This window comes from Glycine soja, chromosome 10 (assembly GCF_004193775.1).
Source record: "Glycine soja cultivar W05 chromosome 10, ASM419377v2, whole genome shotgun sequence".
Lineage (NCBI taxonomy): Eukaryota > Viridiplantae > Streptophyta > Magnoliopsida > Fabales > Fabaceae > Glycine > Glycine soja.
Genome location: NC_041011.1, coordinates 7,294,492 through 7,322,398, shown reverse-complemented (window position 1 = coordinate 7,322,398; position 27,907 = coordinate 7,294,492). Strand labels below are relative to the sequence as shown.

At 30.4% G+C, this 27,907-nt stretch overlaps 2 protein-coding genes and 1 long non-coding RNA gene across 3 annotated transcripts; 1 reads left to right on the top strand and 2 right to left on the bottom strand.

Moving 5' to 3' along the window:
- Window positions 1–39: 39 nt before the first annotated feature.
- On the bottom strand, window positions 40–1,162 carry LOC114370741. The gene is made up of 2 exons (XR_003657914.1): window positions 963–1,162; window positions 40–620 (listed from the first exon to the last, which is right to left on the bottom strand). It is a non-coding gene; the product is annotated as an uncharacterized LOC114370741 (long non-coding RNA).
- A 14,660-nt stretch (window positions 1,163–15,822) lies between these two features.
- Window positions 15,823–16,935, bottom strand: LOC114371288 (uncharacterized mitochondrial protein AtMg00810-like). Its single transcript, XM_028328765.1, has 2 exons — window positions 16,819–16,935; window positions 15,823–16,539 (listed from the first exon to the last, which is right to left on the bottom strand). The coding sequence occupies exons 1-2, from the start codon at window positions 16,933–16,935 to the stop codon at window positions 15,823–15,825; spliced, it is 834 nt and encodes a 277-aa protein (XP_028184566.1).
- Window positions 16,936–23,460: 6,525 nt separating this feature from the next.
- Window positions 23,461–27,316, top strand: LOC114370173 (purple acid phosphatase 22-like). The gene is made up of 5 exons (XM_028327462.1): window positions 23,461–23,689; window positions 23,932–24,223; window positions 25,681–26,249; window positions 26,320–26,408; window positions 26,838–27,316. Exons 1-5 carry the CDS (start codon window positions 23,543–23,545, stop codon window positions 27,052–27,054), a joined length of 1,314 nt encoding a protein of 437 aa, XP_028183263.1. The 5' UTR covers window positions 23,461–23,542; the 3' UTR covers window positions 27,055–27,316.
- The last annotated feature ends 591 nt before the right edge of the window (window positions 27,317–27,907 follow it).

The window sequence follows — 27,907 nt, the reverse complement described above, 5'->3', positions numbered from 1 at the left end:
TTTCCATAATCACATAGAAACAAGCAGAGGCACTAGCAATAATGAGAGCTAAGCATATAATAAGTTTATATTCATTTCTAGCAGATAGACCAGATACACCATCATACAACAATGTAGTTCAGAAATTCATATCTAAGGAAAATATGATTAAACATGGAAATGGAAGCAATAGTGCCCTGGTAGAGGATTAATTGCTAGTATTGTCCTATGGAACAGAAACTACAACTACACTGCTCCTCACATTGGTTGGTTTTACACAAAAAAAAAAGGATTAGAAAAAAACAATTACAGTCACTAGAGGGGTCACAAGATGCTTCTCATAATCACTAATTTAGCACATTTAATTGGTGGAACTAGAAGGGTTTTGACTGGAACTTGAGCTGAGACTCAGGTCAAGAAAGGTGTTTGGATTACTAGCATTATTGGCTTTCTGATTGCCCTTGGAGAGTTTTTGTTTGAGCTCAGACAACAGGGCCTGATTCTCCTGATTCAGAAGCTGTGCCTTCTTCCTTAGTCTCTCATTCTCCTTCATTATGTAACAGTTCTGCAGGTACAGCTTTGAGTTCAACCTTTCCATCACTACTTAATCAAATCACCAAAATTTCCTCCTGCACTTAACCCTGAAACAAAAAGATACTAATTGTTATTAATTGTTTCACAAAACAAACTATGATGTATCAAGCAAGTGAATCAATCCAAAGGGGTATATTATATTTATATGAATGTAATTGATTGAGATTTTTTTGAGAAGAACAAAAGGGAAAAGAAGGTAAGAAGAAAACAAGAAAGGAACAGAACCACCTTAATAAAATTAAATAAAATAAAGGAATATGCAAGCTTCCTAGTGAATGTGTTGATTTATGAAATGCTTTGGTACATATAATTATGACACTTAAGAGAAGAAGGCAATATCAACAGGGAAAAGGCATAGAAGAAGAACAATTGAGTCTTTTTTGGACCACCTTGTCAAATAAATAGAGCATATGGGGTTGTCTGAAAAAACTAAAGAAGAAATTGGGATGAAATGATGCAGGGAAAGGAAAATAAGTTAATAACAGTTGTCCAAATCCTGCACTGACTTGAAAGCAGAAAAAAGAAGAAGAAGAAGAACATGGCTTCTTCTTTCGGCTATCCCAAGAGGGAAGAAAAGGATAAAATAAAGGTCCTACGTAGAAAAGGAGACAAGCTTCGTACACCAAGATCTTCTGTGTGTCTATGCAAAAGCCACAGTTCCTTGGTGTTCCAAGCACACACACATTATATAAGAGGCAATGCAAAAGGGTTTTAGTATCCTCAAAAGTGCCAAAAGTAAAATGGGAAAAAACGAATAAACAAATCACTTAATGGGAAGGCTATGGCTAGAGAAAGACAAAGAAACCATTGAGGGTGGTTTTCCTTTTTCATTTTTTTTATAAACAAAAGAAATTATAAAATAAAATAAATGAAACAGAATCTACAAAGAAAAAAAAAAGATTTGATAGGCAACAACAAACATTCCTTCCACAAAGGTGGAGTGAAAATAACTAAGATACCTCAAACAATGTCTATCCTTAAGTTAGATAGAAGAAGCAACTAAAATAGTACAATACAAGTGATTTGGACTCAGATATCTAAACCCCAAAAAAACACCAACTTTGCAATAGCCTGAAATATACCATGTTTACATTTGTTTGTGAAAGTAACGAGGAAAAACAAAAGTTACAAAACAATAAACATAGTGTGTTGTGTGTGTGTGTGTGAGAGAGAGAGAGAGAGAGGTGGGGTCCTCTTGTCTTTCTCTCTTGAACTTTTCGAAAAAGATCACCTTCTGAAGAAGGGTTGGTTGGTTTGTGGCTAAGTAGGAGACTTTGGTGGAGGGAAGCAGAGTCTCTGGATTTTGTGGAAGGATTGTTGCAGTGTGAAAAGGGTGAAGAGGAAGTGAGGGACAAAAGGAACAAAGGGTGTTAATTTATAGAGGAAAAAAAAAGAGAAAGAGAAGAAGAAGAATAACACAAGACATAAAGGATGAGAGAGAGAGTGGGGAGGGACGTGCCCCTCCTCTCTCTGACACAACAATCATGCATGTGTAAGCATGGAAGGCGGCCGGTTAGTAGCCTAAAAGATTTTATGTTTCGCCTTCTATTATGATGATGCTTATGGCGTCATGCCAATGATGATGCTTTGTTTGCCTTTCATTTTTTTTGCCTTTTCTATTTATTTTTAAGGGTACGTTGCTGCATATTTTAATCAAATCTAACATGCCAACAATGTTTTTTTGGTTAGGATTTACAGAAGTGGTTAAGGATATGAAGTTAGCTTTATGTTGTTTCTTCTAGATGCTGGTTCGGTTTTATCTGGAGTTACTAAAATTCAATTTGATGGATGACCCTTTTTAGGGAACTGATGCTTAAGAGTTATGGGAGAAATTTAACATGTTAATGTTAGTTAGGATTAACATAAGTAGTTAAAGGTTCTACACTTTTGTTTCTTTTAGATACAAGTGTTCGATTTTCTCTACCCTTACTATAATTCAATTTAGTTGGTAACCTTTTTTTTTTAGGGAAACTCCTCATGCTCAAGAGTTATGGAAAAAATTTAACATCCAAAGTCGTTTACTTAGAGTTAACGTTCATCTTTTCTGGAAGTGATTTTGGTTTCCTTTTCGTTGACGTTATAAAATTCAATTTAAGGGACAGTAATTCTTTGCGATGCTCGAATGCTACAGGGGTTATATATAAAATTATTTGCGATTTAGGTTCTTGTACAACAACCCTTCTCTGGATAGACATCTATTATAACCTACCATGTCATTTGCGTCCTATTTGATAATATTGGAGGGCGATTAAAAATAAAATAAAAAATTTAAGAGGAGTATCTATCTATCTATCTATCTATCTACTTATGTATAAATAAATGGTCACCATTTGTTACCAAGTAAAATTTCCAGAGAACTTGATCTGATTTAAGATAAATTTATTCGACATTTTTGTGTTTCTATGGGATTGTTTGTTGTGTATGGAAGAACAATACCTTGTGAGGTAAAGGGCACAGTGGGAATAAAAATGGGCATAATGGACAGGGGAGGAACAATAATGGGGGCTTTGAGTTAGGGTTTGTAAAATGATGATGGGCTAGGCCGTCCCAAGATATGCAATGATGGTTTGGATTGGGTCCAAAACCACCATCAGCACCCTTCCTTACCCCCTCCCCCCCTATCATCAATTACTCTTTTGTTTTTATTTATGCTGTGGTGCTTCTATTTTTAGGCCTCCATAATTTACACTTTCGTTTTTGAAATTTTCATGTGTTGGGGAAGTGTTGGCAGTAATCATTCTCGTTGCCGTAATGTTATTCCTCCTTTTGTTGAAAATGGCCATTTTTGTGCCTTGAGACCTGAGAGAGAAGGGAAGAGACTGCCACTTGTTTGTGGACTTGTCTCCACTACACGGCACTTCCTTAGCTAGCCACTTGTGTTTTAATTCTTTATCATCGTCATCATCGTTTCCCATAATATTTAATGAATATCTTTCATTTTTTACATTTTAGTGATGATACCAAGTTTTGTTCATTTATGCCAAAATCCGTTGCCTTAGCACATCAACTAATTCTTTTTCTTTGCTTTTATTTTTATATGCTTGGGAGAGTGCTTTAACTTTTTAACAAACTAAATGTGAAATCATGAAAAAGGTTTCACAAAAAGGGCTAAAAAGAAAAAAAGGATGAGAAGGGGTGTCATTAGTACCACAACATCTATTTTTTTGAGAATCAATTCTTACTCCTAATCGGATTCCATTCACACCAATTACCCGGTGACTCATATTAGCCTAATTAAAAGAGTTTTTTTTTTATATATAAAAAAAAAAGGCATTGATGGTATTTTGTTTTACGTTATTGTAATGATAATAATTATGAGGAAAGGTGTATAGTAGGGTGTTAAGTAAAGCACTCTTTTTGTTGCCAAATTCAGGTTGAAATAATTGTTGGGGGGAGTAATATAGGGGGGGTTGGATGAGAGTTTGGGCCAGCCAGCCCCCAATTCCCTCGTGGGTTATGAGTGGCAGAAACGTGAAACATCATGGTTGACAGATGGTGTTTTTGGATGTGTCTATTTTACTTATGTGAGTGAAGTTGTCAACCAGTTCATGGGTGTCCCCCCCGTTTCAACCCCGTTTAGGGACTTTGCTTGCATCAATCTATGTTGTCTAATTATGGGGATTCAACAGATGATGGGTACCCCTTAAGATTTATAATACCTCTTTCATCTCTATAACAATTATTATATTATTAATTTTAAAACCCATCAGTTTCTTAAGTAAATTGTAAAGGGTTCGAATCATGATTTTTATATATGAAAAGATCTAATTGAGAGGAATAATTCACTTTTGAATAGCTTTAGATTATTAAAGAAGATTAGTTTGTCTTACTGAACGATCAAGAATAATATTCTTACAATCGTATAGGTAAAAAAAAAATCATATATTAGTTTTAAACACTCATTCTAGATAACAAAAGGCGTTTATAATATGTTCTTTTCTTAATAAATTATGTGTTTTTTCTTATATCAAGTAGCTTACGTTTATTTTTTTTATACTTTTTATTCTTTTTAAATACCACTATTTAAATTTAATCAATCTTAATTTAAATCTGGACACAATTTATGATATTAATAAATAGAGGTGATTTTTTTTTAATTTATAGATTTATTTTTAATTTCAAAAGTCAAATTTTAATTTATTCATGTTAAAAAATAGGTTAAATTAGTTATTTAGTCTTCTAATTTATTTTTTAAATTCAATTTTAATTTTTTTATTCAATTTGATTCTTTAATTTTATAAATCAATTCAATTTGGTACTTTAGTATAAATAATAAAAAAAATCACACTTTGTGGCGATTTAAAACTACTATGTGATTTTAAATCGACAAAAAATACACATTTCTAAAAAGAAATTAAGTCGGTTTTAAAAATTAGAGAATCAAATTAAAAAAAATTAAAAAATTAAATTGAACCAATTTTAAAAATTAGAGGACTAAATTAAATAAAAAAAATTAAAGAACCAAATTAAACCTAAATAATAAATTATAGATCAAAATATTAATTTATCCTAAAAAATAAAACAAAATTCTTATTATTTACGACGAAGATATCTTTGTTATACTATCTTCTTTCTTTTAGGTATGTAATTTCTTTATTATTTGAAAATAATGACATTTTTATATAGAAATGGTGATATTCTATATCTTAGAATATGTTTGGAAGATGGAATTAAAATTATAATTTATAATTTTGATTTCAAATTAAAGATTAAGTATTATTATGATAATTAATGAAAGGTGACATAGGTAATATTAATGATAATGGTATTAGTGATGAAGATAGTTATCAAAGGTATTTATGGGTCTAGGTCAATTGGTAATCCAACCTAACTCAATTATATAGGGTTGATTTTGTAAGTATTCGAGTTAAATATGATCCAATCCACTTAAGATTAGATCATATATGGGGATAATTAATTCTATTTTTTTTTATCCAATTCAATTCATATCATATAATTAAATTTATTATTATATAAAAGCTAATTATTAAATATAAAACATATTAATTTTTATCTCACATAATTTATTAAATTATTAAATTAAATCATCCATATTTTTTCTTTTTTAAGTTGTTTTTTATAGTTATCTTGATTTTGTTAATGTTTTTCATATTAATACAATACTTTATTTATATCTAAAATAAACATATTATATTAACATTGAAATCATTAATTATATTAATTAAATATTATCATAATTTGATCTCTTTGAAAGTATTTAGTCATTATCTACTTATAAAGCTTTAAGTAAAAATAAATTATAACTCTAAAAAAATATTTTTTACAAAATAAAAATATTTTTTTTAAATATTCAGACTCAATTAAACCAACCTATTTATGATTGGAATCAATAGAATCGGGTATGTAAAAATTACAGAAATCCAACCCTTTTGAACATCCTAGTAGTTACAATAATTATCATAGGGCTACTTAGTATGGTTAATGATAATGACAACAATAGGTTTAATTTTAATTTTAAATTTCAATTTCATGTAAAAATAATTACACGTACATATAGAGGTGAGAAATTAAAATTACTTGCGTGTTGGTAAAATTGAAAAATAGGTTTAATTTTAATTTTAAATTTCAATTTCATGTAAAAATAATTACACGTACATAGAGGTGAGAAATTAAAATGATTTGCGTGTTGGTAAAATTGAAAATGACTGAAATTAGTTACTTATTTAATTTTATGAATTTCTTTTAAAATTTATTATTTAATTCTAATAGAACATAAAAAATAGGTTAAATTTTAATTTTAAATTCCAATTTCAGGCTTTTTATGCATCAAATGGACACTTATATATATATATATATATATATATATATATATAAATTGACTTAAATTTTTAAAATATGTACGCACATTATAAAAGTCTGGCCAGTTATGAAAAATGTGAGAAACATAACATATTTTTTTTAATTAATAGATAAATTTTATAATGAATTATACTAAATAATTTGTTTCCGTTCCCTGTTTAATAATATTTATATAAATTTATCTAATGAAAAAGAGTTTAATAGCGACACTATATAGTGATAGTTAAATGAAACGTAATAAAATGTTATATAACTGTATTGTCAAGTTACCTCATATTTATTAAAGGATGATGCATTACTGTTAAATGAAACATATTTTACAATTACATTAAAGTTTCGTAAATAACGTTTTAGCACTGTTATTTAGTTTTTTTTTTTGTCTGTTCACTGTTTTTTAGTTTGATTTCTTTTTTATCACATATTTTACTACAATAGCGGGTAGATGCCCAATGACGAAAGTCATGGTAACAATGTAGAATGAGATGGAAATAGTCATTAGTACATCATTCCTACTCATTTTATTTCGTACTAACAAGTAAAATCCATAACATTTGTGTTCAAATACTGGAAGAGAAACATGGCCAACTTTCAATTATTGTTTCTCACAACTTTTACTGTCTATAAAGTCAATCAAGTTTCATGTGTTTTTATTTATTTAAAATTATATGTATCTTTTATGAAATATAATCTTATTTGAGTTTCAAAGTATTTACAATAAAAAGCTGGAACTCTTATTCTGGCATTTTTTTTTTTATCTTATTTCATAAGAATCATACATTTATTTATCATTTGATACCAACTATCCACATATCTTAGAGAAAGTCAATTGCATAGAAAATTAACATATCTAATAAGAAAACTAATTCTATAAGAGGGAGATAAATAAATTTAGGTCATACAAATATATATAAATAATTAATATATTCATTTATCTTACTGTTATAAAATAAAGGTCCTATATAATCTTCTCTAGAGAGAGAGATTTTTTCTGAGAATGTTAGTTGATGTGAGAAATAATTAATAACAATAAATATAAATATAGACGATTAGATTACATTTAAATGATCAAGATTAAAAAAATGAAATAACTTTTTAAATAGTTACGTGACTAAAAACTAACTTATAATTTTAATTATTCATATATAATTATATAGCTTAAATTTATAATTTTTGTTTCTCAAAATAATTAAATGTTGTAGCAAAATGGCCACATATATATATATATATATATATATATATATATATATATATATATATATATATATATATATATATATATATATATATATATATATATATATATATATTACTTTGTCAGAGAAAATTAAAAGTTTAAAGGTATTAAAAACAGTAGTTCAGATTATTTTATTCTAAAACTAGTCTGGTATATTTTTAATTTTAATTCAATTTAAAAAATGTGTACCAGAAAATGGATCAACTAATTTAATTTAAAACTAGTTTAAGACTAATAAGAATATTTTATTTGTCTTTCTAATAAATGCGACATATCTTAATAAACATATCTTATATTGAAATGGAATATATTGAGAATTAATGTAGCATGAGTATTATGTTATTTTAGACAAATTAGTTGAAAAATTAACGGGTAGTTAAAAGTTAAAAAATTATTTTATTGAATTATAAGTATACTGTAGAATTATATAATAAAATAACTGAAAAATATAAAAAATAAAAATAATTTTTTTTACCTAGAAAAGATTAAAAAGGAAATGTAATAAATGTTTAAAGAGAAAAAAGAATAAATATAAAAATTTAAAAACTACATAGTATTTCAAAAAAATAGAAATTATTAAAAAAAACTAATTTATGAAACACATTCTAAAAAGTAAAGAATAGAAAAAAAATATACCCAAAAGATTAACAAAGTTCAACAATTTATCTACGTTTTCAAAAGCAGAGCGGTTGTTTATTTTTTATTAATAAATAAGATTGTAATTCATTTATATATATATATATATATATGGTGAACAGTATATTTTTATAAACTACTCGTATAAATCTGCTTATCATAAAATAAGACTCATCTCAATATATATAAAAGCTGTCCAGCCATATGTCATCTGTTAGTTGGACAATATTATCAATATATTATTTTTTTACTTGTTTCTCTTACTCTTTCTCTTTTTATTTTTTTTATTGTTTTTTTTCCTACCATGCAAAGCACGGGCACTGGAGCCCGTATACACTACACAACAAGATATATGAAAAGTTTGGGAAATTTTGACTTTGATGACCCATCATTAAGTTTATATAAACTCTAATACTACCATACTAAAATCAAATGTAATCCACTCCAAAAATTAGCTCTAAGAAGATTGTTTGAAACTTAAAAAGAATATTCTTACCACAATCTTAATTGTTGTGGGGTATCTTAACAAAAGCGTGGAGTATGAAGTTTAATTTTATCAATTTGTGGTGGATTAACCCGGGAATCAAACAATTCATAAGAACAATAATTCTTTTCACTTTAACCAATTATAACTTTTGATATTTAACCCCAGACATGGTTTATATACTTCGTACACACTTAAACCAATAAATATTGTTAAGTTTCACACTTTTACTTTTCATATTTCTCTCATACAAATTGATTATTTGTGGTGAATTCTAAACTTTGTTGTTTTGTTCCCTTAACCAAAAATTGGAACAAAGGTGTCTAGCTAGCCACTTCCTCGTGCTCTGCATAGTTTAGTTAGGCCAATTGAATGAGACTATAAGTTTGGCCAAAAATTGCAATTGGTGAGTCCATAATTATTAAGTTTAGTGTGTGCCTTTTCTGCAAATGAATCACTACACCAGCATTTTGTCCTATATCCCCTTTTCTTTTCTTCTTTAACGGCGATATAGCTGCGGCTAAGGCTTCCTCTGCTCAACCAAAGTTGTAGCCTCATGAGTTCCTACCCCATCATATCTTCAAACATGTTCACTACCCTAACATGTGCTTGGTCAACAACCCCATATGCCATTCAACTTCAGATAATAATAATAATAATAATAATAATAATAATAATAATAATAATAATAATAATAATAATAATAATAATAATGGCAGAGTCAAAGAAGTGTATATAGGGAGGCAAAAGGGTATCTCTCTCTTCTCTATATATATCTCCCCAACAAACAAGCCATAAGCGCAAAACACAGGTAGTAAATTGGCGTAAATGCGTGTATGAATCTAATAAAAGGGTGTTATAAATCTCGTCAGAATCAAACAATGATGGCAAAGGCACAACAATAATGGTTCTCTTCCCCTAGTAAACCCCTTCTTAAATAACCATTTTGCTTTTCCCCAGCAAAAAATTGAGTCATCTCCCTTTTTTTTCACCATAATAGTATTTGGTATATTTACTGGTTTTATCAATAATTAATTTTTATAAAAAATTTGACTAATTACTTTAAATAGAATCTTTTTCTTTTAATCATATTTTTATAAAATTCGAATTTAGATCTTACTTGACAAATCAAGTCTAGTTTCATTGGTAGGACAATATTGGTAGTTACCCCCATTTAATAATTTATTGAAAATTTGCACCTTCATTATTTAAGGGGTGGTTAGTTTTTTCTTAAATGTGTATGACAGTGGTAAAGATTTTTCATTTTGTTCTTTTAATATTTGCATGGCCACAGAAATAACTGGCACTCATGAATACCCATCATCATATACCTTGTCTATAATTACAATTATGCAGCGTGGTAATGACCCATCTTTATTTTTACCAAAAGGAAAAAGAAAAAAAAGGAAAATTAAAAGAGCAGGAGATGATTGCATCACCCAGTGAGAAGCAAACCAAAGTAACTGATTTTTGGAGCATCAAGGACCAACACACGTGAAGGACTTTGAAATTTCATCCCATAGTTATATCTGCTCATCATGGGTGAGCGTGTGATACTATTGGCAATAGAAAGATCTGAATGTGACCCACCAAAGGGTAATGAATTGTGTAAGAAAGAAACTAAAGGAAAAGAAAGGAAGGTTAGGCATTTAACCAGACCAAGGCCAAATGCCATGATTTCATCAATATTTCAAACCCTTCTTCAAGTCTATCCTTATTCCTTCCTTCCTTCAATTACTACTTTTTTTTTTCTGAGGTCATTTATAATGATTTCGCATAATACCAATCCCTGCACTGCTAATGATGAATTTTGACATTATTACGGTCCGTAAGTGCATTGAACCCTACACGTGAGCTTAGGGGTTTAATAATTTTTTTTAGACTCTCAGGGGGACCACTAGTAGAAAAATTACACTTCTTCATTGTGTTCACACATTCACTGATTGCTGGTTGCTAAGAAGACCCGTAACCGTAACCAAAATTATAACTTGCACATTTTTGCATTTCTAATTTTTAATTGGATGCATGAGAGGATCTTAGTCATATAAAAATCTCTTCAACTGGATTTTTTTTTATAGACTTTGACACCAAGTTTGGTACAAAATACCATCCAGGAACAACAGTTGTTATATCCGTATATGCATCCCTAGCTATCCCCTACCCTGTAATGAAATATAATTTACATATTTCTCTTTTTTTGTTTCCTTACAAATACAATAGCATGAGAAGACATTCTTAATAAGTCATACATGATGTCAATGACATGTTGGGGTTTGTCAAAAAAATCCACTTAAAAAGATTATTGCACAAGTTTGATTGCAAAAAAATTCATCCAATTACCGTTATTGACTAGCCCCTAGACGTGAAGGGTTACTCATCAAGCAAAAAAAAAAAAGCAATATTAGAAATACGAATCAACACTAAAGTTTGTTCTAGATTTTTAACCACTTATATTAATTCACGTTGACAAACATTTTTAGGATTCTCTTTGAATTTATGAAACAATATATTTTTAAACAGTTTTAAAAGAAGGTAACACATGAATCAAGAGGGAATGTTTTATTTTAATAATTTTGAATTCAGTTCTAAATTTGCATCTATATTAAAAGTTCATAAGAAAACTTGTACTGATCACAATAACTTTATCCAACTGACCGGTATTATTTCTAGTAGAATATATACGTAATCTTAAAAAAAAAAAAAAAAGCAGATGTGAGGTGTCAATTTTGGAAAAACTCAAAAACGAATGTTTGCAAATTTTGAATAAATCAAACGGAGTTTAATGAAATTACATTATAATTCTTTAATAGAAAACACAAAAAATAGGAGAAAAGTATGAGAATTGAGGAATATTGTTATATTAGAATTTAAACATAAAACAAAACAAAAGCTTCTCTTTTCTACTCTGTTTCCCTTTTTGCATTTTTAGGCAAAAACTATTTTTGTCTTTATCTTACCTAGATTTAGCCTTTTCAGATATGAAGCACGCTTTCTTTCTTTCTTTATTTAAAGATATGAGGCGCATTTATAGTACTATAAGGATTAATCTTTATTACATCACTTCACAATCCTGAATACATTCTTTTTTCTATATGAACTGTAACAGTAAATTATTTCCATTATGTTAACTTAAAAGTTGATTTGGACGTGTACGACGAGTATGTGATATATGGTCGGCACATACATATACAGAGTAATCCAAATTATTTAGGGCCATACCACTGCCTGATTGCAATATTTAAAATAGTACTATATATTATTTCGAGGTGTGTTCAATCTTCCTACAATGTTTTCTTATTAGTCTTGTTGTTTCTTTTGTAGGACAAGAATTAAATATGTTTAATATTTGTGAGACATTAAGTATATGTATTTATTTTATTTAATATCTTTATAAAATAATATAGAAATTGTAAAAATATATATAACTTTACTCATATACCAATATTAAGCCATTTGAGATAGTCCTATCATCTAATTGCATAATATGAAAAGGGAACTTGAAATCATACCCCACTGCTGCAGAAAAAAGAATTTATTTCCTAAACCCCTCTGTTTTTTTTTTTTTGTTTTGCTAAGTCCGAAAAAATGAACATATAAAGGTGGTTTTGTTTAAACTTAAAAAAATATTTTTAAAATATAAAATTTTTATATAAATATTTTTTTAAGAAACAGATATGATTTACTTCTTAAAATAAATAAATAAAATTATTTTTTAAGCATCATCGATTTATACAAACACATTAAAAATTAAAAAAATATTTATTTTATTTTATTAAAACAAGCATTTTATTTCAAGAAGTGTGTAACCCAAACCAAAAGCTTCTCTTGGGTTGAAACCATTGCAGCCCACTTTGAAATCGAGGCCCTGTCAACAGCCGTTAAACTTTCCTAAAAATAAGTAGTTCTGTTTAAATTAATGGATCGGAGTATGCATGCTTTTAAATTTACAAATTACAAAGAAAAAAATGAGGTAGAGCTCACGATAAGGAAACAAAACTTTCTATTTACATCTTGAGTCAAAACCTGGCATTTAAGCCACCGAGGGATATACCGTTGAGATTTTTAGAGGAATGACTTGGTTTAGATTCACTCAAATGTTGGTTTGAAAATATCATACGCATTCAAGTGAACCATACCATTTGGATAGAGTGATGCAATATCTGCTTTGGGCCATTAAGGATCCTATGAGGGGATTTGAATCATGCACTTTCATGTGTATCTTACCCCTTTTATTTTTATTTAAAAATACCAAATTATCCTTTCTCAACTCTAACACTTTTCTCTTTCTGCGAATTCCTCATGTGACAACATCTCCTTCACTCACGACCAACAACTTCTTCTCTCATGACTTCACCTTCTCCACAACAGCCTCAGGACCTCCTCCTCATATGTCACAACGTCACAGAATATCCTTTTTTTGCGCATGGTCATTGAAGGTAAAAATGAAATTCAAAATATGGTATTTTGTCTTCCAGAACAATAAGCCCAGAATTTTTTTTTTTTTATTTTCAACCATTATTCTAGAGACACGATTCCAAAAGTTATATAATAGCCTTTCGCAATGGTTATTCCAGAATATAAATTGAGTTCCATGATCGATTTTTCAGAATACATAAAATATTTTTTTCAATCATTATTTTTTATTGTTATGAAATAAGCATTTTAAAAATTATTTTTTATTATTATGAAAGACGGAGATTATTTTTTATTGTTACCAAACACTTATTTCATAAGTTATTTTTTTTTTACTGTTATAGAATACATATTTTAAAAGGTAGAAGAACAAGAGTCGTAGCATTGTGAGAAAGGTGTTGAGGGAAGGAGGCGACGCAGGTTGAATGGTTGCTGAAGAAGGGAGGTGTTTGAAATGGAGAAAAAGGTGCTAACTCATTAAATGTAATTTAGTATTTTCAAAATAAAATGAAGAGAATGATACACACGTGAGCCTAAAGGATTCAAATCCCCACAATGAGTCTACATGCGTAAGCTCAACAAAAGTCCATACGTTGTGCATTTCGTACATGTCCAAATCTGATTTATTGTTTAAAAGTTGACATTGAGTGAGTGAAGGATTAATTGGTAAATTATAAATATTTTAGTATATTTTTTTTGGATCGCCAAATAAATATATATTAAGTTTAACGGCACCACCGGTACCAAAATTTTAGTATACTCTTAATTAAAAATATATTTTAAAATCATTTAAAGAATATTCTATGATGATTTTAATTAAGTTAAATGGACTATGTTGTATATTTCAACATAAGAGAGGTGAATAGCGTAATACTTATATTTCTTACGAGAGAAAAAGAAATGTAATGTTCTATTTTGAGAGTTAAAAATATTTATAATATGATGGAGCTAATTCATCTTCTAATAACTTTTTTTATAAATGAAAAGTTGACACAAACGATTTGACATTTGTGTTCTTTAATCATAATATAAGATTTGATCTTCTATTTAGACATAAAATGACAACTAAAGGTATTAATTTACTCAAAAAAATAAATCAATCTAGTGAAAGGAGGATTAAATCTCCTAATTATAAAAAAAACTTTCTATATATAAAAAAAAACTCACCCTCATAATTTTATTACTTAAGTTATCCATACTTCATTTTGTTTAAAAGCTTAAACTCACTAGCATTTATATAAGTTTAGGCGTATAATATAAACCCACTCAGTAGTAGGTTTGTAAGATTTTTTTTCGAAAGGTATTATCAAATATAAAATATACTTATAAAGACATTTAGGGGCATGTTAGACGTGGCTTTTAGTCTGAAAATAATTATCCAAACGTGGCTATTGCAAGAAAAAAAAAACCCTAAATTAAGGAAAAAAAAGGAACCGCAACCTCAAGTGCTAATGCTTCCGTATTGTTACATTAGGCTGTTGTAATCTCCTCCATTTATATATATATTTTTTTGGATCAAAGATCAGAATGCCTTTTAATCTATTGCATTAGTGATGTACCAGAAAATTTTACACGGAGAAAAATAAAATATAAGTTCTTTAATTAAATAAATCATTATCCCAGTGTGAATGGAAACAAGAACAAGAAAATCACCCTCCTTTAAAAATCATTTAGAAAAAATCCATTGAACCTAAAGTCCATCGTATCATCCGCGAAGGCCAGTTGATCGTGTTACAACTTACAACTTTCTCCAATAATATTTGGTAGGGCAAAAACTACATGTCAACTCAGAAAATTGAACGTCACATCACAGTTAAAAGTGCAATCACAAACAATTTAAGAACATGAAGATATTTGACTTATTTGCAAACATCGTTATGGTACTAAAAGGAGATTAGCTTTTTTTAGGATGCATAAAAGGGAGGCAAAAATGCCTTTAATCACTACCGGGGAATCATTGCAAGCTATCAATTAATACGAATGACGTATCAATAGATAGCAAGATATCATGCTCATCAACGAGAATTCAATTGGAAATAGGAACAGTCTCACTTTGCATGTGGATGGGATGCAAAAATAGTGGGTATTGGATGGCATGAAGCCATATTGAATCTTATGATCATGAGAAATAATATAAGGTTATTGGAGAAAGATATTTATTATTGAAAATGAGAAAAATGAGTTAATAATCTACAGAAACAACTCTATTAAAGTTTTTATACATACAAGATGCATAACAGAAATTAACTAACAAACTAATTATAATTCCTATAACTAATTATTATCCCAATACCCCCCTCAAGATGGGAGGAAGATATTCTCGATGCCCAACTTGGAGATGATGCTAAAAAAAAGCACTTCGAGGCAAAGACTTTGTGAAAACATCTGCTAGTTGATGATATTTTTTAACATGAATCAACTTTAGTGCTCCTCTGTCAACTTGTTCTCTAACATAATGCAGATCTATCTCTAGATGTTTGGTTCTTTCATTATATGTGGGGTTTGTTGCAATCTGGATTACTGCTTTGTTGTCACAGTAGATGACTGCAAATGATGTCTTGATGTTTAAATCATTTAGCAAGTTTCGTAGCCAAGTAAGCTCACTTGACACAGATGATAAAGCTCTATATTCTGCTTCTGCAGATGATTTACTAATTGTCTTCTATTTCTTTGCCTTCCAAGAAATCAATGAATTTCCTAAGAAAATACAATATCCAATTGTTGATTTCCGGCTATCAATACATGAACCCCAATCTGCATCTACATATGCATGGATGGATGTGTCTAACTTGGCCTTAAAAAGGATCCCTTGTCCAGCTGTGTGCTTGAGGTATCTTAACAGAATGTTTGCTGCATTCATGTGTCCTGAGCGAGGATCAGATACAAACTGACTTAGTTTGTGAACATTGTAACAAATATCAGGCCTTAAGATGGTTAGGTATAGAAGTCTTCCTATGAGTCTTATGTAAGTTCCTGGATCTAGAAGTTGTGATCCTGATTCTGCATTCAATTTGAGATCAACCTCCATAGGTACTGCAGATGGCTTACAAGCAAGCATTCCAATATCCTCCAAAATTGACATAGTGTAATGTCTCTGACACATGAATATTCCTACTTGAGATCTTGAGAGTTCTAGGCCAAGGAAGAATTTTAGATCACCCAAATCTTTTAATTTGAAGTAGTGCTGAAGCATGATTTTTGCAGAATTAATTGTTGTCTTATCAGGGCTGGCAATGACAATGTCATCAACATAGATCAAAATGGCTATGAATGATGAGCCTGTTCCTTTGGTGAACAAGGTGTAATCATACTTTGAATGAGTGTAGTTTTGAGATGTCAATGTGGTTCTAAACTTATTGAACCAGCTTCTTGAAGCTTGCTTCAGGCCATAAATTGACTTATTCAGCTTGCAAACAAGAGGTGCATATGATCTGGAAGGAGGTTCATGGTTATAGCCTTAAGGTATCTGCATGTAGATTTCTTCATCCAAGCTGCCATTAAGGAATGCATTGTTCACATCTAGCTGAGCTAGGTGCCAATGCTGAGAAGCAACAAGAGACAAAAGGAGTCTGAGAGTAGTAATCTTAGCCACAGGAGAAAATGTCTATTGAAAATTTAGGACATATTGTTGTGTGAAGCCACGCGCTACAAGTCTTGCCTTGTGTTTTGCCACAGTTCCATCAGAGTTCAATTTCAATTTGAATAGCCATTTGCAGCTGATAGGCTTCTTGTTAGGTGGGAGTTGAGTGATTGTCCAAGTGTTGTTGAGATCCATGGCTGTAAATTCATCTTGAATAGCTTGTTTTCAGTGAGGAAACTTGACGGCTTGCTTGTATGTCTGTGGTTCATGATTTTCAGAAATTTGACAAATATAATGGGTATGAGTTGCTGTAAGTTTTGAGTAATTAATGTAGTTTTGGTTAGGATATAGAGGTTTGGAATCCACAGTTACATTGTAACAATGGTAATCAACAAGGTATCCTGGTGTGCCACATTGTCTAGTTGATCTTTTGAGCTAATTTTCTGAAAGAGGGCTAGGTTGAGGATAGTTTTGTATAATTGGTTGGTTGTCTGGATGTTGTTGTGTGTGTATAGGATCAGGATCATCACAAATGTCTAGAGTAATCAAGTTTGGAGTAATGTGAGGGCTAAGTGGATCAATGGAACTTGTTAAGAGTCTTTGTCTTTGAAAGGAAAGATGTGTTCATAGAACTTCACGCCCCTCGATATGAAAGTTTTGAGAGTGGTCAAATCCAACAACTTGTAGCCTTTATATCCATGAGGATATCCTATGAATACTGTTGCAGTAGCTCTTGGACTGAACTTGTGTCGTGTGGGCAGAAGAGTTGATGCATAACATAAAGTTCCAAAAGTCTTGAAATCAGAATAGTTAGGTAGTTGTTGATGCATAATTTCATAAGGAGATTTGTGTTGCAGAATAGGACTTGGTGTTCTATTCATAAGAAAAACAACTATTTTAACACATTCTCCCCACATTTTTATAGGAACATTGGATTGATACAATAAAGTCCTAGCAATGTTTAATATATGTAAGTGCTCTCTTTCCACCACACTATTCTGTTGGGGTCTCTATACACAGGAAAATTGATGTAAGACACATTTTTGAAGGAAAAATTCTTTAAAAACCAGCTCTCTAGCATTATCAGACCTGAATGCCTTAATACTAGTTTTGAATTGATTTTCAACATAGGAAAAGAACTATGGTATGACAGTTATACAATCAGATTTATTTTTAAGCATATATATCCATGTGAGCCTACTTCTATTATCAAATAATGTTAAGAAGTAAATAAAGCCATCATGAGTGGGTTGCCTAAAAGTTCCCCATATGTCAGCATGAATCAAGTCAAAATAGTGATTACTGAATTTATTGGGATTTAGGAAAGGGAGCCTATTTTGTTTGGCCATATGGCAAGTACTACAATGATAATTGGAATTAACAGAAGTAAGATCCATTTTATTAGCAATTATTTTGTATACAGGAATGGGTATATGGCCTAATCTTTTATGCCAGGTTTCATATGAAACATTATTACATATATTCACATATTTAGAACAAAAAATGTGTTTTGGGAACTCAAAAACCAGTTATCCTTGCTTTTGCTTAGCAGTGCCAATCCTCCTCAAAGTCTTGAGGTCCTGGAGAATAAAGGAGTCACATTCCATTGTAAATAAAAAAAGATTAGCATTAATCAGGGTGACAAGGGATAGAAGATTAAATATGAATGTAGGTATGAATAGAACATTGTGAAGAAAAATGTCTTCATTAATCTTAATACTACCTATTCCTTCTACTTTAGTTTTTGTGGAATTAGGCAGAAGAACATGAGAGTTAAAAATGGTAGTATATGAATTAAATAACTCTTTGAGACAACAAATGTGAAAAGTAACCTCAGTGTCAATGATCCAAGTGTGGTAATCATTATTAAAATCAGCATTCATACAGATACCTGTAACATTTGTGGCTACTGCATCAATGGTGTTTTTGGTTTTCATGTGATTAGTTAAGAAATAGATCAATTGTTGACATTGAGTAGCAGTTAAAGTTGGTGCTCGAGCAGAAGTTGAACTTTCGGGTGTGTCATTTACTTGATTCACAGAGTTGCTAGTGCGATTTTTGAAGTAATTTGGAAGGTAACCCACAAGCTTGTAGCATTTGTCCTTCGTGTGTCCCAACATGTCACAGTGAGCACATTTGGGTCTTTCTTTCTTGATGTATTTCCCTTTATTGCTGTCATATTGGTTCTTTGATGCAAAATTAACAGAAAAGACTATATTTTCTAAAGTATTGGTGGGTGAGTGAGTAACAACAATTTCCCTTTGAGCTTTTTCTTGAAGGATTAGGGAGAAATCATTGAAACCCATTAAGAATGACATTACATACTCAGATTCGTTGTGAGTTTGGAGTTGTTGAAGACCTCCGCAAGTGCATGGAAAGGTTGGTTTGTAACCAACCAATTCTTCCCAAATTGACTTAAGTTTTGTGTAATACGTGCTGATATCGTTAGTTCCTTGTTGCAAAGACATTAATTGGTGCTTCAATTGGAAGATTCTAAGGCCATTTTTCCTCGAAAACCTAGTTTTCAAGTCGTCCCAAATTTCTTTCGTGGTGTTTGCAAACAAGATGTTGGTGATGATTTCTTTAGATACCGAATTGTAGAGCCACGAGATGACAACATTGTTTGCACGTGTCCAAGCATCATAGGTGGGAGCTTTTTCTTTAGGCTTCGGGAGGGTGTCGTCGATGAACGTCGTTTAGTTCTTGACAGAGAAAGATACCTTCATCGCTATGCTCCAGGTGGTGTAATTCTTGTGATCAAGGGGTTGAGATGTGAGAACGAGGCTAGGACCATCTGAATGATGAAGGTGAAGAGAGTTGGTTGGATCTTGACTTGGATTGGTGGTTGGTGTAGCCATTGAAACCAGCAGAATCAAATCAAGAATATGTTGTAAGGAAATAATAGGTCAGATTGATGTGAGAGTGAAATTCTCTAATCTGATACCATATTGAATCTAATGTGAATTGAATATCATGAGAAAGAATGTAAGGTTGCTGGAGAAAGACATCTATTATTGAAAATGAGAAAAATAAGTTAATAATCTATAGAAAGAACTCTATTAAGGTTTTTATACATACAAGATGCATAACAAAAATTAACTAACAAACTAATTATTATCCCAATAAGTCATGAACTGTGGTTGGGATTTCATAGGCTATGTAGGCTTCATTATATGCCATTTGCTAATGATAAAATTTCCTCGTCTAACTCCTTGTGGCAACTCTAATGAGTGGCCATGATGAGTATGACGAATAACTATAAGTTAGATTTAATTGTATATTTAACTATAGTTATTTTGTAAATTTTATTATCTATGTCTTATTTTTTTTAATTTTATGGATACTATGTGTGTCTAAAAACAGTTAAAAAAAAAACCAACCTTGTTTTGTTATTAATTTTTGCAAAATGACATCATTTTGTTATTAGTATGATAATAAAATAATAAAAATTGAAAATGTAGGTGATAAAATTTGTGGAAAAAAACTTGAATTAGGCATGGCAACGGGGCGGGTCGGGGACGGGTTTTGTTTACCCCACCCCTGCCCCCGAAACCGACGGGGGTGTAAATACACCCCCCATCCCCGTCCCCGACGGGGGTCGGGTTTTCCCCGCCCGCCCCGCCCCCGATATTTTTATAAAATTTTATTAAAAAAATATAATTTTTCATAAAATAAAAAATATAATTTTAAATAAAACATAAAATTATAAAATTCAATCTAATAGTTTCATATTTCAATGTGTTATATATATTAATTATTAGCGGGGCGGGTTCGGGGTGGGTATTGAGAATCCCATCCCCGACCCCGAACCCGAATTTGGTTATCGGGGAAAACCTAACCCCAACTCCGGTCAACTCGAATTTTCTTTGTCAAAATCGGGGCGGGTCCGGGACGGGTCCCACGGGTTCGGGTCCCGTTGTCATGCCTAACTTGAATGATAAAATATGTAAAAATTGAAAACTAAGTTGTAAAAATTGCAAAAGAAAAATTGAAATAGTAAAATTCACAAATAGTAATAATTAAGTGATAAAGCATATAGTCAAGTCTATGGCTCTGATTGGTTCATTAAAAATTAAGGGACACTGGACAAGAAAAATAGTTTTATTTTGCGTTAGATTTAAAAAATGATTAAAAGATAACAAAAATTGAGCATGTGAGGATACGATTAAATATTTAATTTTTATTACTCAGAATATTATGAGACAAATTTTTGTCTCAAATACAAAGTATTAAGAAAACACATATATTCATATTTCTAACTCTTAATTAATAATCGAAAAAATAGTATTTAACCAATATAATCTTTTTAAAATGAAAACACCAATATTTTTTAAATTTCTTTCTCTCTTTTTTTATATTTTGATAAACACATTAAATTTTATATAAAATTATATTAAAATAATTAATATTAAATATTGTAATAAATTTTATATTATTTTATTTATGTTGTCTATTATTTATCAAGTAATATATATGATAAATTATCTTATAACTTGTGTGTGTGTTCTATATTATTCTTGGTGTTCGGTATCTTGGTGTATGGCCAACGCAACCTATAAGTTATAACAAGGCAACAAGGATCAAAACATAGGTAGTTAACGAGACTTTTTAGATTAAATGAGTACAAGTCCAAACTGGTCACAAGTTTGCAGAGCTTCTGTCAATCCATATCAGCGGGCTTAATATGAGTGCTGCTAGGTGTACCCAACATTATTGCTGATGCACCCAGTATTAACCACGAAAAGACAGAAATAACCCTTACGAATCAAGTTGATCAGTAAGTTAATTTTTAAGACTTATGGATCAACTTGATCCGTAAGTCTTTTACGGATCAAGTTAATCCGTAAGTTGATTTTTAAGACTTACGGATCAAGTTGATCCGTAAGTCTTTTACGGATGAAGTTGATCCGTAAGGAGAGAAATTAGCAGGGATAGTTTTGCCATTTTCAAAAATGTTGGGTGCACCAGCAATAAGCTGGGTGCACCTAGCAACAATCGCTTAATATTTGGGTTTCTAAACTGTGTTTGGGCTTCTTCGTTGGAGAGCTCAGTCCACAAAAAATTCTCTTAAGACCTGCCTTATCAACCAAATATTATGAATGAGTTATTTTAGCTTAATTAATTATTTCGACAATAACTTTAAGTAATTGTCTTAAATATTTGAAATATTTTTTCATTTAATATTTATTTTTTATCAGTAAGAATAAAAAAACTAATATGAAATCATTTACAATAATTCACCTATCATATTCAACTAATTAAATTAAATTCCTTTATAATTTTTTTAAATCTAATTGGGCTTTGTAAACCTTTAACATATAGAGAGAAAAAAAATACTAATCTTATTTGTATTTTTATTATAAATTTAACGACAATGAACATCTTTACTATTTATAATTTTGGTCCATCTCTTAAAAATAAAGACATTTAGCACTATAATTTTTAAAATTTAGAAAATTTGATCCTACTGTCCTATTTGATATGCTTTGACCATTGAGTTTTAAATGTTTACTGTGTCTTTAATGACGTGTTAGTCTAAAAAATATATTTTTGAATTTAATTATTGATGATTAGGAAATTAAATTTAAAATCACTTGATAAAAAAATAATTTATGGGATCAATAACATAAAATATTATTAACAACTTTTGCCACTTTTTTTGAAATAGTTAAAATATTACATTTATATGTCTAAAAAATACATTATATTACTTATTGATTAAAAAATTAAATATTTAACTGATCGATTTCTTTTCATACAAAATAAGAAAGATAAATTTTAAATAGCTTTTAAAAAATTTCATTTATCTAAGACCTTGAATACCCCTTTAAAATAAGAAAGCCACAAAGGCGCTTGCTTATATGGTGTTGTCGGATAACATGCATTGCCATTCTGAATAACATACAATATTATAGTTCTTACCAATTCCAAACATTTTTTTTATTTTTATTTTGGGACAGATCATTTCACATGATTCATGCTTTAAAAGTTTAAATTCTCACAAGCTTAATTGACGCTGAAGGAGCACTTAAGTACAACTGTATATGACTACATGTTTAACGCAGGTACACAAACCAATTTGGAACAACAGAAAATAAAAAATTACACAGTCTTTCTTAATATTTTTTAATCGATAAATGTTAATTGTAAATTTTATTATAATATTAACTTTTCATTTGAATTTAGATTTTTTTTTTCTTTTCTCACTTCAACCACCAATTTAATCTATAACTTCTTGGTCTCTCTTAATGTACCATGCCGTTCTCTTTTTGTGTAATTTCTTCTTGGCATATTCCAAAGATATTCTAATATAACGTGTTTACAAGAATATACTATATAACTTCGAAATTCCAAAGTCTTTGTTTACATAAAGTCTAACACATTACAAGTACAATATTTTACATTTTACGTGGGTATATATCAGCTATGCTACCCAAGAAATTATATAATTAAACAATAATAAATAAAATTTGGTGGCACTTGGCATCACAAACGTGGTTGTCCAATTAGAAGCGGAGAAGCAAACCAAGAAGGGATCAAAGGGTCTTCATTGATCATTGCTGAAAGATTATCCAAAATTCATTTTCTTTATATATAGACTAATTACTTGACGCTATTGCAAACACATCCACGTCCTCTCAAATTAAATTATGTTTATTTTACTATTTGAAGTGCATTATTTTAATTTGATCCTTTCTGTCTAAAGCCCTTTATATAATTTTCGTTCTCCGTATTCAGAAAGGTACAAACTACTTCCCTTACCTATTGACAAAGTCTAATAAGCCAAACAAAAAGCAAGATAATGGCAAAATGTAACAAGTCTCTTGTCGTGATTCTCCTCCTCCTTCACATCCTATGCTTGCAATCACAAGTGAATGGTTTTTCTCGTCAACCTTCTCGCCAGTTAATCTTCACACCCCACAAACGTTCGGATTCTGATCCTCAACAGGTTCCTTACAAATCAATCATGCACATATTTTAGTATTTTTTTATCGACCAATATTTAGTTGTTACTAGTGAAAAAAATTTAAACCCATCATCTCTCTCTTTCTTCTTCATCTTCTTTTAATCACCAAACTAACTTTATAACTGGCGTCGTGTCATATTTTAGTATTATTACATGTACAATTGTACATATTTCATTGCTCATGAATCATGATCATGGTTTTTCATATATGTGAATTAATGAAGGTGCACATTTCGTTGGTGGGCAATGATCATATGAGGGTGTCATGGATAACCGATGACAAACACTCAGAATCTGTGGTGGAGTATGGAACAAAGAAAGGTGAATATAGCACAAAAGCAACGGGGGAACACACTTCATACCATTATTTCTTGTACGAATCCGGCAAGATCCACCATGTGGTAATTGGGCCTCTTCAGCCCAACACAATTTACTACTACAGGTGCGGAGGATCGGGTTCTGAGTTTTCCTTCAAGACACCTCCACTAAAGTTGCCTATTGAATTTGTTGTCGTTGGTAAGTGGTGGTTTAATTTTCTTTAGCATCACCATATGCATTTTGTTCTTTAATTTGGTACATATATGATATATGGTTTATAGTTTAATATATAGTAGATCAAGTTGTATTAATCTCATTTCCAAACTTGTGTGATTATGGTACTTCTCATGTTTGACTTGAAAAAATGAATTCTGGCTTGTTATTTGTTATTTATATATCTTATCAAAGTTTAACTTTATTATTTTGTTTCTAATATCCCACTCTAGGACATAAGGATTTATATTAATCTTTTGGTCTTTTGTTATCACTAACATGGGAAGACTAGAAAAGAAAGAACTGCCATATGATACGAATGGAAAGGAAAAGAAAGATAAAGAGCTAATAAGAGTAATAATTAGAATGTGATAAAAATTAATGTTGTTTTAATAATATTTCATTGTATTATTTAAATACACCATGGTTCGTACAAGATAACTTGAAATTCTTCACTGGTTTAAATAGGATGTTTGTCCCGAAGTCAATTGAAGTATTAACTATCAATTAACTCATTATTTTCATGGGTAGTTTGGGAGAAGCTTTCGGATGTAAAAATAACATAACACTTAATTAGAGGACATTTTCTTTTTGGATCAACAAAAAATTTTATTAGAGGGTACCAGTAGTACCAATTGAAGATACAAAATCAAGAATATTACATGATGACTCTATCAAATTCCCATGTCCCAGTATATTAATAACCTGCATAATTAATAAATACTATGACCCAAATTAGAGAAGATTGATACTTATCAGTAATTTTTTTTGACAAACAACTTCCTTATCAGTAATTAAATCATATAGCATACGTACGCAACTTTTGTTAAGGTGTATCATATGTGATTCATAAACCTTCCCTGTTAATTACTCGCTTGTTTTGATAGATTGCTCAATAGACAATATATAACTCAAACAATTAAACATACACCAGTAAATAGTCTATGCATTAACAATAAAAAAAAAATTTCTACGTTATCATTTAGTCACAATTTGTTACATATAGCAAACCTAACAGAGAGAGTGAAAAAAAGTTTTTTTTTTTTTTTTATCATTTGGAGGTAGTTTTCTTTTTAAAATCATCTAATGGAAATACTTTTTGAATTTATTTTCATTTAAGAGTAAGTTGTAAAAGTAGTTATGATTTTGTAAATAAAAGTTGTAAATCTTAATTCAATTTTAGTTTTAGATGTGATCTTGCTGCTAGAAGTCGTTTTCATAATTTATGTTTACAAAATCGTAACTATTTTTACCATTTATTCTTACATGAAAATTAATTTAAAAAGGATCACCATTTGATATTTTTGAAAAAGAAAATTAAACCCAAATGAAAAAAAATCGAAAAAAATAGGAAAACATTGAATTGTAGTTTGACATTGGGTAGAGATTGAACAAATTTTATATAACTATTGACTAAACTCCATACATATTCATGCATATAGGGGATTTGGGACAAACTGAATGGACAACATCAACCCTAAAACATGTGGATAGCAAAGACTATGATGTGTTTCTACTACCTGGAGATCTATCCTATGCTGATACCCATCAACCTCTATGGGACTCCTTTGGTCGTTTGGTGGAACCCTACGCTAGTCGTATACCATGGATGGTTACAGAAGGCAACCATGAAATCGAAACTTTCCCCATTATCCAACCAAATGGTTTCAAGGCCTACAATGCTCGTTGGCCCATGCCATACAAGGAAAGTGGCTCCACCTCAAACCTCTATTACTCATTTGATGTTGCTAGCACCCACGTCATCATGTTGGGCTCTTACACAGATTTTGATGCACACTCCCAACAATACACGTGGCTTCAATCTGACCTAGCTAAGATTGATAGGAAGAGGACGCCTTGGGTGATTGCATTGTTGCATGCACCTTGGTATAATACTAATGAGGCACATCAAGGTGAAGGTGAAGACATGAGACAGGCCATGGAAGAGTTGCTTTATGAAGCTCGTGTTGACTTGGTCTTTGCTGGCCATGTTCATGCATATGAACGCTTTGTATGTCATATTATAATTTTATCTCTTTTTTTGCTTTTCTCGTTTTCATTTTCTATATTTTTTACTGCAGACTCGAATTTATGACAATAAGGCTGATTCATGTGGTCCGTTGTACGTGACGATTGGAGACGGAGGAAACCGTGAGGGGCTTGCATTAAGGTGAGATATATATATATATATATATATATATATATATATATATATATATATATATATATATATATATATATATATATATGCCTTGATTAACTTTTTGCTTAATTTTAATAATGAAATTTAGTTTGTTTATACTTTTAACTTTTATAAAATATTTTGTCTCGGGGCTCCTACATAGGACTGAAATCAATTGTTTCTCTTTTTTTGTTATCTTTCCCTCTCCCTCCAGTTAAAAAATTACATGTTATTGAAAGCAACAACATTCCCTCTTCATACTTAATTACTTATTATTATTTTTCCTGCTATTTTCTATAAAAAAAAATTGGAATTAGGATAGAAAAAATAGAGACATAAGCTATTCATTATTGAGGATTAAAATCCAAGACAAGTTAAATAAACTTAGCAACACGAATGTGTTGATTGTTGAAACAGGTTTAAGAAGCCTCCTAGCCCACTTTCTTTGTATCGGGAGCCAAGCTTTGGTCATGGAAGGTTGAGAATAGTGAACGAAACACATGCATATTGGTCGTGGCATCGCAACAATGACACCGACACATTTGTAGCTGATGGTGTTTGGATTGAGAGTTTAAGCAACTCGAAAGCTTGCTGGAATGCACAAGGCCAGCATGTTGCTCATGAAGAGCTTTGAAAGCTCAACTTTGACACCCAACAAGAAAGAGAAGCACTTTAGGAAAAATTATTAAATATACTCTAAAATTACAACTACTATATGATCTATAAACACATGGCTAGGACTATAATATTATTTTTCCTAGAAATAAGTTTATGTTGAACATTTTCTCATTTTTATTATGTTGTGTGAAAAAAGTATTACTCACCCTTGCTGTACTTTTTCTTTTGTAAACAATAATGATGAGGTTTGAATTTACGAATTCATGTAATTATGTTAATGTTAAAACAAGTTGAAGCACCCATATAAACAAATCTCAAACTTCACTTTGCTATTTTCGAGACTTTTATATTATTTGAATGAAGAGTGAAATAAAACTAAGGAAACAAAGGGATTTAAAGAAATTAAAAATAAATTTTATTTAAATGGATAAAAAGAAGGAATAAAAAACATTTATTTGAATGGTCATAGGCGGCCTAATTGGCATGTTGATGTTGCCACATGAGATTGTTCCACACTACCGTGCGTGATAGATATATTGCATCATATAATCATGAACCACATAACTGATCACTGCACGTATGAGAACTCAACTTATTGCATGTACTCTCTTTTGAATTTGGTATAGTTAAATTTTGATTGCTACATGAATCAGAACAAGAAATCCCACAAGAAAATAATAAATTCATGAGTTTTCCTTTATCTGCACTCTGAAATTTAACAAAATGATTTCTAGCATGTGGAAAATTATATTTGGTCATATACTAGTTCCTGTGAGTGAGAGAAACCGAGTAACATCATGAACAGAACTACGGAACCATGTGTTTGGAAATAATAGCTGCGAAAGAAGAGAGGGTTGAGGATGATATGT

What these genes read in the sequence shown, in the direction of transcription:
- LOC114371288 (XM_028328765.1), bottom strand. Translation starts at nt 16,935, where the DNA reads ATGGATCTCAACAACACTTGGACAATCACTCAACTCCCACCTAACAAG. An exon ending in GAACTGTGGCAAAACACAAG is followed by an intron (nt 16,540 to 16,818) that starts GCAAGACTTGTA and finishes TATGGCCTGAAG; the next exon opens with CAAGCTTCAAGAAGCTGGTT.
- LOC114370173 (XM_028327462.1), top strand. Translation starts at nt 23,543, where the DNA reads ATGGCAAAATGTAACAAGTCTCTTGTCGTGATTCTCCTCCTCCTTCAC. An exon ending in CGGATTCTGATCCTCAACAG is followed by an intron (nt 23,690 to 23,931) that starts GTTCCTTACAAA and finishes GAATTAATGAAG; the next exon opens with GTGCACATTTCGTTGGTGGG. An exon ending in CGTGAGGGGCTTGCATTAAG is followed by an intron (nt 26,409 to 26,837) that starts GTGAGATATATA and finishes TTGTTGAAACAG; the next exon opens with GTTTAAGAAGCCTCCTAGCC.